Source organism: Oreochromis niloticus, unplaced genomic scaffold, assembly GCF_001858045.2.
Source record: "Oreochromis niloticus isolate F11D_XX unplaced genomic scaffold, O_niloticus_UMD_NMBU tig00001903_pilon, whole genome shotgun sequence".
NCBI lineage: Eukaryota > Metazoa > Chordata > Actinopteri > Cichliformes > Cichlidae > Oreochromis > Oreochromis niloticus.
Genome location: NW_020327501.1, coordinates 16,801 through 33,216, shown reverse-complemented (window position 1 = coordinate 33,216; position 16,416 = coordinate 16,801). Strand labels below are relative to the sequence as shown.

Sequence of the window (16,416 nt, the reverse complement as noted above, 5' to 3'; positions counted from 1 at the left end):
TGCGCACGTGCGCAATTGCGCACTGCTGGCACGGTCTCTGCGCACAGAAAATCTGCGTTGCGCACAAAAAAATCTAACCTGAATTGAAATTAAAGTTAATACTTTAGCAATTCAGTTTTGCAGCGTTAGTCAGTAAGTGACTGGCTGCTCCTGTATGGGATTAGAACGATGCCACCTTATCCTATAGTCCAGCCAATGATGCGATTCACATTCGTATATACGCAGCCAATCAACGTCGCTGACAGGCTATGACAGCGTCCTTATGTGCCGACACCGGTGTTTTAGCGAGCAAAGCGGCGTGGCTGATGTGCAGTGAAGCCACATTAATGACAACGTGTCCAACCATTGGAGATGTGAGCAGGACAGACGGAACAACTGACGGGAAAAGTGTGGACTTTATACCAGTTTTTAAATTGTGTTGATCGGCCACGTAAAACCAGAGTTATGATAAAAATATCTGCAATGTTTGGTTTTCTTCCTGAATACTGTCGTTGTTATATTTACTGCGGGAAGAAACGGTAAAAACGGCGTTTATAAGGAAAACGCTCGAAAGCCTGTGAGCAAAAACAAACCCCCCCCCCTCTCTCTTCCCTATTGGTCGAAAAAAGGACCGTGTCGACCAATCAAAAAATGATATGGCAACGTGGCATCTAGTTGTTAAGAAACGGGGGAAGTTTAGGAGTGACGGCGGTGTTCTGAGATGTGAGAGATTTGAGACGTTTAGCGCAAATCTTGTGTAGTTAGTGTGTAGTTAGTGTGTAGTTAGTGTGTAGTGTAGTCAATAGTTTTGTTGTGTGTGTCAGAACAATGGCGGCTGCTGAATGTTACAGGTGTTACAGCAGTGATACATCTCCTGCTGTCAGGCCTGCAGGTATCAGGCTGTTGTTCTCCTTTATCTCATAGTGGACAGAAATTATTTTTTGGAGTGGCACAAATAATTTGTGTGGCATCAGATTTGATGCAGAACAGCTGATTGTTCTGTAAATAGTTTGAAATGTTTATTAAAAATGCCTTGGCTACATTTAAAAAAAAAAAAAAAGCTGCAAAAAACTTTGTTGTTTGCCAAACTGAGTTACTTTTTGAGGAGTAACTATATAATTAATTGCCCAACATTGGTCATTATATGCTGTATTTTGCAGACAGAGTTACAGACTCTCTCCCAGACCACAGACTCATAATACAAGTCAGAGCTTTATGGAAAAAAAGAAAGTTGTGTTTTCGAAATTGGAGTTCAAGTTATTTTTACTTCCAATAGTGTTAACATCCTACACAGGTCAATGGCTAGATTCTTTTTACATGTTCATTGTAAGTGGGCTAAAGCAGTTAATTAAAAGTAGTCTAACATAAATGTAAATGCTGTAATTTGATTATTGTAATAAACCATGTAACTTGGATGGATTAGATGCTGGTGTGACCACAGTGCACATGTCTGATGTCGCTCACAGTGGTCCAAGGGACGCTCAGGGAGTTTGTGTGTTCGCTCAGACACATGAAAGATTTGAGGGAACATTGATCATGACCTTCTCCATCACCTGCTGGTTCCACTCCCTCAGCCTTCAGAATAGGAACAGACTGCAGCACACTGCATCAGTGTGCTCTAAAATCATTGGCCTGCCTGTCAGAACTCTGGCACAGGTTTTCAGCCAACAGGTCCTTAGACAGGCAGCCAAAATCATCAACGACCCCTCTCACATTCTTCACCCACATTTCAATGGCTCCCTCTGGGCAGTGGCGGTCCTAGCCTGTTTGACGCCCTGGGCGAACACTCCCTCTGGCGCCCGGTTTTCACTAACCCTACTAATTGATGTTATCTTGTTGTATCTCTGTTGTGGTCAGTGCTATCCTCTATGCTGTTGCATGCTGGGGCAGCAGGTTGAGGGTCACAGATGCCAACAGACTAAATTAACTGATCGAAAAGGCCAGTAATGTTATGGGGATGGAGCTGGACTCCATTAGGGTGGTGTCTGAGAGGCAGGTGTTGTCCAAGATAAAGACAATGTTGGATAATACCTCCCACCCACTCCATGACATGACGTGCCGGCTAGTCACAGAAGGACGTTCAGTGAGAGACTGAGATTACAAAAAAGCACCACTGACCGACACAGGAAATCATTCCTGCCTGTTGCCATCTCTCTGTACAACTCCTCCACCTAACACAGTGTGAACACTGCAATAGTTACAGCCTTTTTACACACACTCTTTTCTACTCTGGAATATTCTTGTCAATTTTCTTGATATTTATTTATAATCACCTCTGTTAATCCTTGATATTTATAACTGAGTGATCTGTATATATTAGTGCTATTTCTTAAATGTATAAAATCTGTAACATAATGTATTGTTTGGAGTTTAGTCTGTTACTGTTGCTATTTTTACCATTTCTTCTTGGAGCAACTGTAACCCACATAATTTCCTTAGGGATTAATGAAGTATTCTGATTCTGATTGTTTCAGGATGACCTGCCATTATCCAATGACACATCTGCTTACCTGTATCTTTTGCTCGTTTCTCCTCTTCTTTTCTCTTTTTTCTAAACTGAGCACCTGATGGCTTTGAACTTTTCTTGTCCATCTTCCATTGGTTTTAATTTTGCACTCCAGTATGAACACCCATCCCCAACCCGAGGATCACCACAACATAACCTTAGTTCACAGATGACTTTGTCTAGGGTTTTTTTCTGGATTTCGCACAACCCAGGAATCAAATCATGAAACATAGGGCTTGGATTTACAACATTATGAATGAAATGTGCTCTATTTGGAAGCTCTATTTCTTAATCTTCTTATATTTATTGTTTGTTTACTTGCACTGCTGTAACTGGAGCCTCGTCGTCTCGTCTCTCTGTATACTGGACTGTATGTAGCGGAGATGACAATAAGTTTACTTTGACTTCAGCAGCGCGCAGGCGCACCGAGGGCTCTCGCGCTCACTTTTCGCGTATAGAATTTTGAAAAACATCGGTGCAAACTATAAGTCTGTATCATGATGTCTGGTGTTTTCGTGTTTGTTGGTTTGTTTTATTTTGTTTTATTTGCGAGTTGGTTATTAGATGCTGCTCCAGCCAACCAGAGACTCCCGCCGCCCCGCCTCTCCTCCCTGTGCCGCAAGCAGGCGCACCTCGCAAACGAGGGCGCCTTACTCCAGCAAATGGGCGATAGAAAACCGATCGGTGTCTATACCATTCCCAATATTCGCTGGCATGACGTCGGGGCAGCATGAGTACGAGCAATTTTTTTAATTATTTTTTTTTTTTTGCCGATGCCCGTGATGCCGCGATGCCGCCCCACCACGATGCCGCCTCGGGCAACCGCCCGTGTCGCCAGTACAAACCGCTACTGCCTCTGGGCGACGCCACCTCTGCATTTCCTGCAGGCTGAGAGGAGAGAGCCACTTTGTCCCCAAAGCCACTCTGCTTTTTTTTGTAATTAAAGTTTTTATTAATTTGAACATTTAAGAAAACATAACATAACAACCCAAACAACAAAAACTGCACTCAGTGAAGAAAAATAAATAAATAAATAAAATAAAATTATTGGTCTACATATGATGACAATTGAGATACAGTCTGAATTAAGAATTAACTGTGTTTGCCACTCTGCTTTTTAACTCCAGCCGATAAGAACATTTCCCACACCCAGAAACATAAACTACACTCTCTTATACTACTGACACTTTATTCACTTTTACTCACTTACAGTTATTTATCCACCTTCAGTCACTTTAATTTTAAACTGTGTAATTTAAAACTGTATATTCTGTGTATTATTATTCATTGCCTGTTCTTATTGTTCTTATCTTCAACGTTATGCTGCTCGCTGTTTGTTAATTGCCCTCGGGAAAAATAAAGTCTTCTGATTCTGATCATGTTACGATATGATGATGATGATGATGATGGTACTGGTGCCGGTCTGTGTGTTTCTCCCGCCTCTAAAAGCAAACTTGTCCCCGGCAGAGACGAAGAGCTCCGGGCGGAAGGCCCGCTGCATTTGAACGGAGTCACGTGACTGTCGCACCGGTTGAAACCGACAGAAAGCCGCAGGAGGCTCGAGCTGCAGATCTGCGCGGACGAACGGATTAAACATCCAGCACAGAGTCCGACTCCCCGGCTGCACACCCCCCGGTATGTCCGCTGTTGTCTGCGTGCTGAAGACCCGCTGCTTCCTCCGGCAGCTCCTCCCCGGCCTGCCCGCCGCCATGCACAGAAGCTACAGCCTGGATGTCTCCGCTCCGCTCCTCCGGACGCAGGGCTACGTGGACGGCCGCTGGATCTCCGCTGCCTCGGTGTTCCCCGTCCTGGACCCGGCCACCGGACAGGAGATAGTCCGGGTATCGGACTGCGGCCCCGCGGAGGCCAAGCAGGCGGTGGACGCTGCGTACAAAGCGTTTCACTCCTGGAAGCAGTACACAGCCAAGGTAGGCTGCGCACTCACAGAACTCCACTTTAAAAACCGACGATTTAAAATTATTGTCGCATTTCCGCCCTGAAAATTAAACGAAACAACCCAACGCTGGCATCTTCCCGACTGACAGAAGCCAGGCTTTTATTCGGATATCATAAAATTCACCGGATACTACAATATGTGCAGGTTTCACTTTTAAACGGGACTCTCTGCCCGTACTCAACGCAAAGCACTGGAACTCTTACGTAAGTGATCCACATTGACTGTCGGAGTTTCTTCAATGATCTATTCACAGACGTCAGACTTTAATACGGCTAACACAGAAACCACCAGATTTAAGGATTTCACACAAATTCAAAACTTTCTTTTATGGCCTTCTCCGCCCACCGTACTCCACTAAAAAACTATAAATGTACCTTCAATTATAAATATCGACTCAGTATTCTGTCAAACAGCTTTTGTAAACATTAAATGTTTGGAAATGTTTATTGGGTTAACTCATAATTACCAGGAATCAGTTTTTAGACTAAACCCAAACTTTAACGAGCGTCTTCCTGTTGCTGCGCCACTGCGAGCGGACAGGAGACAGACATGTGAGCCGAGATGAGCACCGTCCCTTAAACAGTCACAAAACACAAAGGCTGCAGTGAGGAGACACGGAGTTTCCCCGCTAACAGCACACTGTTCAAATATGTCGTAATTGTACAGAGTTTCGCGTGGACAGCAGGTGTGCTCCTGCAGCGTTGCGAGCATGTTTAATGCAGTTATCTGCTGTGAGGTTCTTGTTCTTAGAGACGTTAGCAGTGAGTGTGTGGATGCAGCTGAGCTCTGCTTGAACCGTAGGTTAAATGTTTAAACACTCGCAGCCTCACAGGTTAATGTTTCCCTCAGTGCAGAGACAAAGTCCGGCTTTGTTAAAGGTCAGCAGGCTGACTGAGCTCCACCTTCATACAGTCACCAACACAGGAGGTGACCCGCTGAAGGATGAACCAACGAGCAGGGACAGAAATCTGATCCATCAAAAAGAAAAAACTGCAGGAGCAAACTTAGGACTGGATGTGTCCTCACTCTGGTCCTTGACTTTAAACTTTTCAGAGTATTTTCTCTGATAAAGTTTCTACTTTTTGCTGTAAATGAGAGAATTGTTTGTTTCTTTTGATGAAACTAAAGTTCTCTCTTTGCGTCTCCATCAATATGAGTGAAGCATGGTGGCGGGGGACAGGTGTGAACGGTTAAATTTGATAATGAAGGCGTGCAAGTGACCCGTGCTGTGCTCTGATTGGTTGTCCTGCAGGAGAGGAGCGTCCTGCTGAGGAAATGGTTCGAGCTGCTGCTGCTGCACAAAGACGAGCTCGCCCAGCTGATCACGTTTGAATGTGTGAGTATGAAACATGAACTCACCTGTAGGACACCTGAACATGCAGTACATGTCAGCAACGAGTGAGTACTTGTACTGTAGTACTTTTCAAATAAATACTGCTTTAAAATGTTTGTTTTACTGAAATAAGAAAACATCAAGTTTTTGTAAAAGTGATTATTGTAACAAACTCTTCATCCTGCTGTGTGTCTGTGTGTCTGTGTGTGCGTATCTCTGTGTGTGCGTCTGTGTGTGTCTGTGTGTGTGTGCATCTGTGTCTGTGTGTGTGCGCATCTGTGTCTGTGTGTCTCTATGTCTGTGTGTGTGTGTGTGTGTGTGTGCGTATCTCTGTGTGTGCGTCTGTGTGTGTATCTCTGTGTGTGTATCTCTGTGTGTGCGCATCTGTGTCTGTGTGTGTGCGCATCTGTGTCTGTGTGTGTGCGCATCTGTGTCTGTGTGTCTCTATGTCTGTCTGTGCGTGTGTGTGTGTGTGCGTCTGTGTGTGTGTGTTGCAGGGTAAACCGATGCGTGAGTCTCTCGGGGAGATCTCGTACTCCGCCTCCTTCCTCGAGTGGTTTTCTGAGGAGGCGCGGCGAGTTTACGGTGACATCGTGCCGTCTCCAGCCAAAGACAGAAAGCTCCTCCTCCTGAAGCAGCCGGTGGGCGTGGCCTCCATCATCACACCGGTGAGCAGCCCATGACATGCGTTTAAGGGCCAGTGGTGGCCTTCAGGGCAATGAATACATCACATGACGTCCTGCAAAGAATTTAAATGCGCTGTTGTTCATTTCCAGTGGAACTTCCCCAGCGCCATGATCACCAGGAAGGTCGGCGCCGCGCTGGCCGCCGGCTGCACGGTGGTGGTTAAACCAGCTGAGGACACGCCGCTATCGGCTCTCGCACTGGCAGAGGTGAGTACGTCAAACATCTGGATAGGTGTCGGCACTTTGTTTCCTCGTGTTACACAGATCGTTGACTCACTTCCTGTGTTTTGGCGTGGGTTTTTTTTCCCCTCAGCTGGCGGAGCAGGCGGGGATCCCGGCAGGGGTGTTCAATGTGGTTCCGTGCTCCAGAGAGTCGACGCCCTCGGTCGGGCGGGTCCTCTGCACCGACCCTCTGGTGGCTAAAATCTCCTTCACTGGATCCACGGCGACCGGGAAGGTCAGAGCTGAGCGCCGCCTGCCTATTTAAGGAAGCGTTTCACTAAAAAGCAGAAACGCTTCCTTAAATAAAACTTTGGTTTCAGGTGTTGCTGAAAATGGCCGCTGACACTGTGAAGAAGGTATCTATGGAACTGGGTGGCCACGCCCCCTTCATTGTGTTTGACAGCGCAGACCTTGACAAAGCGGTGGGCGGAGCCATGGCATCCAAGTTCAGGAACTCGGGCCAGGTGAGGGTATCTCCTGCTGACCTGTTCCACAGGTGAACGCCGACGTTGTGCACGCTAACGCTTCTTCTTCCTGCAGACGTGCGTGTGCTCGAACCGGTTTCTGGTCCAGAGTGCCGTCTACGATCGCTTCGTGGAAAAGTTGGGGGGAGCGATGGATGCCGAGCTGCGTCTGGGTCACGGCTCGGAGCCCGACACCACGCAGGGGCCGCTCATCAACGCCCGCGCCGCAGAGAAGGTAAACGCCGTTTCCACGTTAATGCCAACAATAAATGACTGAAGTTTATTTAAAGACCACACCCGCACGCCGCTGAACGCCGTCTCTCCCCGTCAGGTGCTCCATCAGATTTCGGACGCCGTCTCCCGCGGGGCGAAGGTGGTGAAAGGTGGGAAGCGCCTCGACGGCTCATTCATGGAGCCGACTCTGCTGGCCGACGTCACCGCCGACATGCTGTGCACGAAGGAGGAAACCTTTGGGCCGCTCGTGCCCGTCATCAGGCAAGTCCAGACGGGTGATCGAGATTAAACCCGACTCAAAGACGGGATTTGTTGATCTGCGGGTTTAATCCCGGCTTGACGCAGATTCTCGTTTATTATGAAGCCGTCTGAGCTCACCTGTGTCTGATCTGCAGGTTTAACACGGAGGAGGAGGCTCTGGCTGTTGCTAACGCGACCAGCGTCGGGCTGGCAGGTGAGTCCACCTGCGTGCAGCTGATTGGTTCCTACACTGCAGATCGCGGGCTGTTCATGCAGCGTCACAGACATGTCGGTTTCTGAGAGCTGTAAATTAGCCTCATTATGCTTTTTCCCGCCCCGTATGGACAAACGAGGAGGGGCATGTTTGCAGTTAGTTTAGCGACGTCTCTCTGGACTCCGGCTCGGCCGACTGTAACGTCTGACACCATAGAAGAAAGGTTCACGCGGCGGCGCCTTGTAGCTCTGACCTTCTCCTTTGTTCTCAGGTTACTTCTACTCGCAGGACGTGAGGCAGATCTGGCGGGTGGCGGAGGCGTTGGAGTTGGGGATCGTCGGCGTCAATGAGGGGCTGGTGTCCACGCCAGAGGCCACGTTTGGCGGGGTGAAGGAATCCGGCCTGGGCCGTGAGGGCTCCAAGTACGGCATCGACGAGTACCTGGAAGTGAAGTACGTGTGCTTTGGAGGCCTCAAACCATGAGGAGGAAGAGGAGGCGGTACAAGAGCTGTGACTCAGTGGAGGTGGTCGGATTCTTTTATTAACACGTGATAACTCCTTCAATAAAGTTTGAATTCATGCAGGATCAAAAACGTTGTTTGTAAATCACATTTTGAATCAGCTGTCGCTCCTCGCTTCTCTTTACTCCTTATGCTCACACAGTCGGCATCAGCGCAAAGCTTTTCTGATTGGCTGCTTATGCTTGTCATATTACACGATGGTTCCGCCCACCAAAACTAAACATGAAACATCAAAGTTACATGAAAAGCACAAAAGTTCAACATTTACAATGTATTTCAGCCTCGCCGTCAGAGCGCCGGCCTCGCTGCAGCACACGAACCATAAACGCGCGTTGGTCAGTCGCTCGCCACACGGGTGTTTAAACTTATCTGAACCCATCTCTCAGACTGGTGCTGAACTGCCTAAACTCATACCAGTAGGAGGCGCTAATCAGTGTTTTTAATCTGCCCTGCTCTGCTGTGATTGGCTGGTTTTGCTATCAGTGTTAAGGGATTGTAAACTGAAGGGAGGGGCTAACAAACCGCCACATTGGACCACTGAAAATTAACGAATAAATGCGATCAAACTTATTTTTTTTAAACTAATTTTCTGCTTCACTCACGACGCAGCGAGTGTCCATAAAGCTTCACTCACATGAATCCTCCTGAGTCGGAATAATTTATTCATTCCTAAAGAAATTATGTACGTGATGCGCGACACGCCTGATTCTTTGGAAACGAAGCCGACAGAGCGACAGCCGGGCGCCGCACGGAGCCATGAAAACATGAATGGGTACAAACCTGTCGACTCGGCTACATGTGAAACGTTAGCATTTTAATGAAATCTGTAGCAGTTTAATAACTGGATGTTTGTCTCTGTAACTTTAGCGGATGTGGTCAAAGTTCATGTGTACATTTTGTATTTGGGACTAAATTAAAGACGAGTTTGTGATACTTCGAGCTGTGTTGGTGTTTTTATGTCGGCTCACAACCTTCATCACAGTTTCACTTTAAAAACTGTCTGATTCACACGCTGCTTCTCGTTAACCAACAAACATTGAAGTTGAACCTGGCGGATGGCGTCTGTGAGGCGGGCTCAGATGAACCATGACTCTGCCGTGTTTCCTAGCGAGCGCTCTGTTAGCTAACGAGCTCACAGCTGTGAATCGGACGCCTGGCAGTGGTGTGATGCGATGCCTGACATGTCCCGCCCTCTCGCTCTTCCTGTTATCTGTCCGAGCAGACGCGCGTCCGTCCTCCGGGTCTAGAGTTCCTCGCGTCCTTTGAAATGGGACACGTTAGAATTCTCTGGAATTCTGGGTAATGTGGTCTCTCATACATGTCCCAGAATGCACCATTCAACGTCTGCGAGAGATCGGCCGTCCCGTCATCCGAAGGCGTCGCCGTTGCGGGCGGCCATGGCGCTGATGCGGTTCCTGCTGCGGACCGGCCGGTCGCGGCTGAAGATGGTGTCCTGGTCGCTGTCCAGCTCCGACTCGGACATCATGAGGCTGGAGTTGTGCTCCGTGCTGCGGTGCTTGATACCTGCACAGGGGAAAGGTCAGTGGGGGTCACCGGTGTAAGTCTCAGTTACTGAATAAAGATGGAGGACGACCTCCCGCCGCTCCGGGGAAACATCTGCTCCAAAGAACACCAGGACATTCCCAGGAACGTGGGAACAGTCAGGTGCTTTAAAAGAAGGAGGCGGCTTCGTTTCGGTTCATGAAGACGACTCGCCTTTTACCTGAGGTCCCGAGGCTCGCTGAGCTGAACTCAGTCACATGACCCAAGGTGGAATCCTTTAGGCGAACGCATAGGTCACCTGGGAAAGGACGAAAGCAGTGAACCACACCCTGGTCATGTGACAGCTACAGAGTGAATCAGCGACCCCGCAGGACCGCCTCCAAGGTGACGGCTACCTGAGCCGCCGTCAGGTTTGAGAACCGAAGATGAAACGACTTCATGAACCAACAAGAATGCCGCCGCAGCCCGACCTGGACGATCTCCGCAGGTGGATTGTGGGGATGTGACTCACTGAATTTGGGGCGGAGCTCCACCCTCTCCTGCTCGTCCATGTTGTCCAGGATGGTGTATTTGGTTTTCTTCCTCGCTTTGGTCTGTCGTCTCCTGAAAGCAGCAGAGACGAGTTCACACACAGAAACACACCCGGGATCAGTCTATCACCTGCAGCGGCGTCCTCACCTCTTACAGCAGCAGATGAACGCCCAGCCGAGCGACAGGATGAGGACGACGAGCACGAAGCTGGTCAGGATGACGTACAGGACCCTCCACTCTGTCAGAGGAGCACAGCCAATAGGGTCAGCGGCTTGTGTGGAACTGTGCTGTGCTGTGTGATGCGTACAGGTACATTTACAGGTGTGCACACAGGCTTCGCTGCTCGTTTGGAGGCCAGCTTTGATTCACATCGATTTTAGTTTGAATAAAAAGTGCTCTCTCTCTCTCTCAGTGCACTCAGAGACCAGTTTACCATCACATCTCTGTTTTCTGCATTATTCTCTGCTCATCACGCCGCAGCCTGCTGCTGTGCTCAGTGCTGTCGGCCTCTGACGGCAAAGCCTCATCTCTGCTGTTCAAACTGAAGACATTGAGACTTAAACGATTGCTCAGCTGTGTCTGTAATCAAACTGTGACTCTGCTTCACTTCAGCAGCATCAGGTCATGTTCACATGTTGATTCATGGTTTGCTTCAGTTTTTGATCGACTGCAGAATATTTTGAAGGTTCTCTGCTATAAAAAGCCAGAACAGGAAAATCTGCTTCCTGTTTTATCCTCAGTTACTTTGACACAAAGACGTCTGCTGTGATGCTCACACCTCTGATGGAGTCTCACAGTGTCAGCTTGGTTTTATAGATATAAAGTATGGATATGTGCTGATAAATGATCAGAGTTATAATATTTCAGACTGAGTGTGAAATGGCTTCTAACCTCAGTGAGATTTAGTTTCTCTTGTAAGTAAATTAGTTATTTAATTAATTTACTTTTTCTTTTATTTGGCTTTCATTTATATCTTATGTGATTATATAGTTCCAATGTGCAGCAGTTTGTGTCAGCTGTGGTTATTTTAAAGTGCTTTATAAATAAAGGTGATGATGCAGCGTTTCAGCTACAGCCTACACACATCATCAACAACAACAAGACACAGTTCTTTCTGTTTTAAGCCGGCGAGGCGTGATTGGGGATGTCGCTCAGTTGCGTCCGCCCCGCAGCTGCATCACAGACCACGCCCCCCCACAGCTCTGCAGTCAAAAACAGGCTGACTGCAGCCACTAAGAGTGAAAAGTATTATTTTTCATCTCTGTTCACAAGTTTCTGGATTTCTTTTTTTTATAAGACTGAACTTTATGTTTCCATGTTTGTCAACGTTCACGTTCTGTTGACGAATGAAGCAGTCGAGGGACAAACTTTACAAATTTGTTTGAAATGAAAGTTGTTTAAAACAAAAATGACTGAAGGATTCGTTGTGAATGAGTTTGTTATTTAAATAAAGTTTTCTGTCGTTTCTTGCTGCCATGTGAGGAATGATGTAAAATGTGGAGAACTGCTGTGACTGAAGACTACAAATCAGACTTTACCACAGTTGCTCTCTCCGTCGCCGAGGTAACGACGAATCAGGTTCTCGGTCCAGAAGGGGTCGCAGGCGCACTGCTTGGTGATTGGATCGCACTGACCACGCCCGGAACAGCTGAGCAGACACACTGAGGGGAAAAACGAGCATGTTAAACCCAGGCAAACGCCCCGCCCCTCTCTGAGTGCACAGGTGTTACAGGTGAGCCGTGCCCCGGCTGGACTCACAGACGGTGTCCACCCTCAGGACTCTGAACAGCAGGTAGTCGCTCTTCTCGAAGAGCAGCTGGCTGCGCAGCACGCCGACCAATCGGGAGGCGGAGAGGGGTCCCGAGGCGCCGCGCACGGAGAACCGCAACACGGTGCTACAAGCAGAGAAATCATGACAGGTTAACGCGAGCCAGCGCGTGGAGCAGCGGGTCTGCGGCGCATGCCGGTACCTGATGTGGGAGTGTCCCTGCAGCGCTCGCACCTGGACGTCGCTGTCGAGGACGGGGATCAGAGCGGCGAGCTGTCGGACCACCGTGTCCCTCTGAGCCACGCTCACCTGAGACACCGACACCAGCATCTCCAGCTCCACCTGCTCGCCGCCGCCGGGCTCTGCGGGCACACGGGAGGACACGTCTGCGTCGGCACAAGCCCGGGTAAAACAAAACGAAACGTACGGCGAGCTTTCAGCCTCACCTGGTCGCACCTCCACGGTGGCCGTGGCGGAGCCGGAGCGCCCCTGCGCGTTGGTCACCTTCAGCTGGAACAGGTAGGTGCCTTCGACCAGGTTAGCGAGGTAGAGCGAGGGCTGAGTATCGGAGCCGTACAGGACGTCCTGGAACCAGCAAAGGTCAAAGGTCACTCCGTCACACACACACAGTGTTTCCCCCAGTGCGAGGTCGATCAGCCGTCACTGATTTAAAGTTTAATCACTGCAGTAAAATTAAGGAGATGATTCCGACCAATGGTCACAAACCTGCGCTCGTTAATAAAGTTTGACTTGAAGCGTCACACTCATTCTTACGTAAACCACCACAGCGCCGGTCGGTACTGACCCCGGCAGCAGGACTCTGGCTGTCTCGGGTCCACAGGAAGTGGACCGCGGTCTGATCGGCGTTGGTCACCGAGCCTCTGAGGACCAGAGAGTTGTTGGGCAGAGTGAGCGAGTGGCTGCCGCTGGCGTGGGCGACCGGAAGAAGACTACTGGCTGCAGGAGGAAGCAGACGACCTTAGATTAGCCCGTTTGTGATTTAAACTGACAGGAAGAGCTCTGCCTTCCCTGAATAACACCGAGGCGCTCACCTTCCAGGACTCGGACGGTGAGCGAGGCACTGTCTGTCGCCCCCTCCTGGTCAGAGACAGTCAGTCTGAAGGTGTAGCGCCCCGCCCGAACCCCTGAGGCTGTGGCGACAGGCTGATCCGCGTCATCCAGCCTCAGACCGGGAGGCCCGCTGGAGGAAAAACACGAAACCCGACTGAACAAATTTGATCTTTCAGTCACAGAAATATGAGAAAAGCCTCCAGACCCACCTGACCGCCTCCCAGCGGTAGCTGACGATGCCGCGGTCGTCACTGCTGCCGCTGCCGTTGAGCAACAAGCTGCTCACCGGGAGAGACAGGCTCCTGTCGGGGCCCACGACAGCCACTGGACCACGGTTTGACCCTCCAACGTGTGACACCGACGCTGAAGCTGGAAAAGGTTTAAAGAGACGGCGTGAAATCGGTGTGAAGACACAGAAAACAATAAACCTGTTTAATTTACCTGCTGACTCAGTCGCCGCCGTCGTGGTGGTGGCTGCTGACAAGGTGGAGGTGGTGAGGTCAGAGGTCACAGTCAGGTGGGTGGTGGAAGGTGGAGTTCCGGCTACAGACTGAAGCACCTTCACAGTGTCTGTGCGAGAAACTAAGGTTAAATGTCGCATCTGTTCTGCATTTCTTACACAAACAAAAGCACCTCCTCAGTGTTTAGGCATTACAGAGCCAAACATGAAAATGAGGAGACAAACACACCGAGAATGAACACACTGAACAGCTTTATCATCTTTTTTTTTTATTAAAATGTGTTTTATTATTTTGAAATCAAGCATCTAGGAAGACTGCTCTGGACCAGACAGTCCTGAATTTTATTATAAGGGACTGCCAACCCCTTAGTATTGTGGAGAGTGTGAGGATCCTTTAACGTACTGGGGGAAAAGGAAGACATCCGAACCTTTCCCACCTGGCTTTACAGTTTGTGTGCCCCAGCTTCATCTATACCTCTGAGTTTTCCAAAACTGGGGAAATGGTGTCAAAAAAACGCAATAGACTGAATGCAAAAATATTGGATAAACTTATTTTTCTGAATAGAAATGTATAATAAACTGTGAGTCAGTTACATTTAAATGGGTAATGTTACATTCACAATACCTTCATTTTAATTTTCACTTAATGTCATTCACAATAAATGACTCTCGGCCATTTGACCTTAGAACTGAAGAAGCTTCTCGGATGAGAGGTGAAACGTCTTCAAGCAACTTAAAGAAGTCCAGACGCTTTTCTTTGCAAACTCCTTTGTCATTCACAATATATTTTAAAGATGTCTACAATATTTGAACTGTAAAAGATATAAAATGATTCCATGGAAAGTACAATACCTTACAGTGTACAAGTATGACGAGGTCAGTGAATCAGTGTCTGTTGTGAGTCTCAAGTAAGTTGTCTGCAATGATATTTAAGGTCCAGCAGGTGTCAGTATGGAGCAAAACAGCAATGGATACAGTTTGGGGAATGTGCTGAAACGCCTCACGAGGCCTCATCTACCCATCACTACTATCTACAGTGACCAGCAGGAGGCGACTCCTCTGGCTGACACGTGACCTCAATAACCTGTTTTTCCTTTAAAATTACTAAATCAAAATATCAAAAAAAGATCAAATGTTGATTTAAACAAACATTTTTTTAGTCATAAACTCACCTGACGTGGGTCTGCTGGTGGGTTCAGGAGCAGCTGGAGCGGCGGGTTTCACCGTGATCGCTTCTACGGGGTTTCCAAGATACACCAGCAGGGGTGGAGCTGCAGGTGGAGGATAAGTTACTGCTCCACCGGTCAGAGGGACAGGACCTCTGACGCTCTTCAGACATGTTTGCTAAAGTTTATCTTTAAAACAACAAACTGGAGTGAACCTGCGACCTGACGGAGGTGTGACCTGATGGAGGTGTGCTGACCTGACCTGACCTGACGGAGGTGCTTACCTGGGTTTGCTGTGTTGCTGCTGAAGGTGTGGGCTGGAGCAGAGCTGGTCTCGGGTCTCAGGGGTGGAGAGGTGGAGCTGCTCTCCGTCTGCAGGGAGAACAATGACAGGCTGTAGTGTGGTCTCCATGGAGACAGCATATGAGCTCACGCTCTGAACTCACCGATTTCTGTGGCGCCACCTCCGTCTGTCTCCCGGCGCCACCCTCCTCTCCCCGGCTCACGTTCGGGGCCACGCTGCTCTCTGTTGGCCTCCTCTCTGGACCATCCTCAGCCTCCGATTGATTGAAGCTGCCCCCCCCTTCAAAGGCGGCTGATTAGTCTCCCGTTCTGGGCTGGCTCCGCCCCTCTCCTGCATATAAGGTTTTGGCTAGAGTCGGATGATTCGCCTTCATTAGAGGTGGACATTTTTCACCAATAGTTTTGTTTCCATAAGATTTATTTTAATTAGTGGAAACATCATTTGATTGGTTTGACTGTTATATAAGCTGAGCACCTCTGTGTTCCTGGACTCTGATGGGACACACCCTGCACAGGCAGCGTGTGATGGGGAGTGTGAGTCATAGCTGCCTCCCTCATTTCCTGAACTCCAGCCTAAACTGTACAGAAGGAAAAGCAGAAGACTTCTGTTCAACACCTGTGAAAGTCTGCCGAGCTGATCTTATTTCTCTTCTTTAATGTTGAGTCGTGTTCTGTTCTCAAGCATCAGAACCAAAGCCAGCGCTGACGTGCCCAAACCTGCAGTTCCTGCAACATCCACAAGGCTGAGTCCAAAAGTGAGTCAGTCCTCGGTGACACAGGTGGCTGTACCTGCTCCCGGCCTGCCGGGCTTCGCCTCAGCTAGTCCGTGTTTGTGCTTGAATTATGTGACAGATAACAAAGTTCAATGTGTGTCTAACTGTGTAATTTTACCACTCACAGATCCAACAGTGAGTGGTTCCTGTTACTCATGCAGTCTGAGGAAGCAGCGGTTGAAGTGTTTGTGTATTTATTGATTTCTTTTAAGTCACTGTTTATTTTATGTATTTTATAGTTTATAAGTTTATAAGTCCTGTCAGCCCTGTGCTGAGAGGGCTGTGCTCATCCATCCATCTTGTTCTAATAAAGCCAAATTTCAGGAACACCTTCTTTAGATCTGTTCAGTTTTATTCATGTAGCACCACTTAAACAGTCAACACATCTGGACTCAAATGATGTTACATTGTAAGGTAAAGACCCCAAAGAGTTCAGAAATGTTCACACCAATGTGAATTGCATTCAGATCTTTGATGAAGTGAAT

The 16,416-nt window shown here is 48.4% G+C and overlaps 2 protein-coding genes across 2 annotated transcripts; one reads left to right on the top strand and one right to left on the bottom strand.

Moving 5' to 3' along the window:
* Positions 1-3,909: 3,909 nt before the first annotated feature.
* Positions 3,910-8,786, top strand: LOC102082621 (succinate-semialdehyde dehydrogenase, mitochondrial). The gene is made up of 10 exons (XM_019353657.2): positions 3,910-4,413; positions 5,695-5,778; positions 6,273-6,443; positions 6,552-6,668; positions 6,775-6,918; positions 7,004-7,147; positions 7,224-7,382; positions 7,479-7,642; positions 7,777-7,835; positions 8,107-8,786. Exons 1-10 carry the CDS (start codon positions 4,123-4,125, stop codon positions 8,316-8,318), a joined length of 1,545 nt encoding a protein of 514 aa, XP_019209202.1. The 5' UTR covers positions 3,910-4,122; the 3' UTR covers positions 8,319-8,786.
* Positions 8,787-8,926: 140 nt separating this feature from the next.
* LOC109197921 (dyslexia-associated protein KIAA0319) lies at positions 8,927-15,701 on the bottom strand. The gene is made up of 15 exons (XM_019353653.1): positions 15,665-15,701; positions 15,302-15,450; positions 15,140-15,227; positions 14,862-14,960; positions 13,671-13,799; positions 13,439-13,598; positions 13,211-13,359; positions 12,964-13,115; positions 12,605-12,743; positions 12,361-12,520; positions 12,149-12,285; positions 11,929-12,051; positions 10,538-10,628; positions 10,371-10,462; positions 8,927-9,880 (listed from the first exon to the last, which is right to left on the bottom strand). Exons 1-15 carry the CDS (start codon positions 15,699-15,701, stop codon positions 9,723-9,725), a joined length of 1,863 nt encoding a protein of 620 aa, XP_019209198.1. The 3' UTR covers positions 8,927-9,722.
* Positions 15,702-16,416: the final 715 nt, after the last annotated feature.

Bases quoted from the DNA above. Each gene is read 5' to 3' on its own strand.
- LOC109197921 (XM_019353653.1), bottom strand. From the start codon at position 15,701: ATGACTCACACTCCCCATCACACGCTGCCTGTGCAGG. The intron at 15,451-15,664 runs GTGTGTCCCATC...GAGACTAATCAG, and splicing joins TCACACGCTGCCTGTGCAGG to CCGCCTTTGAAGGGGGGGGC. The intron at 10,629-11,928 runs GTAAAGTCTGAT...CTCCTCTGACAG, and splicing joins CGACGGAGAGAGCAACTGTG to AGTGGAGGGTCCTGTACGTC.
- LOC102082621 (XM_019353657.2), top strand. From the start codon at position 4,123: ATGTCCGCTGTTGTCTGCGTGCTGAAGACCCGCTGCTTCCTCCGGCAG. The intron at 7,383-7,478 runs GTAAACGCCGTT...TCTCCCCGTCAG, and splicing joins ACGCCCGCGCCGCAGAGAAG to GTGCTCCATCAGATTTCGGA. The intron at 7,643-7,776 runs GCAAGTCCAGAC...TCTGATCTGCAG, and splicing joins CCGCTCGTGCCCGTCATCAG to GTTTAACACGGAGGAGGAGG.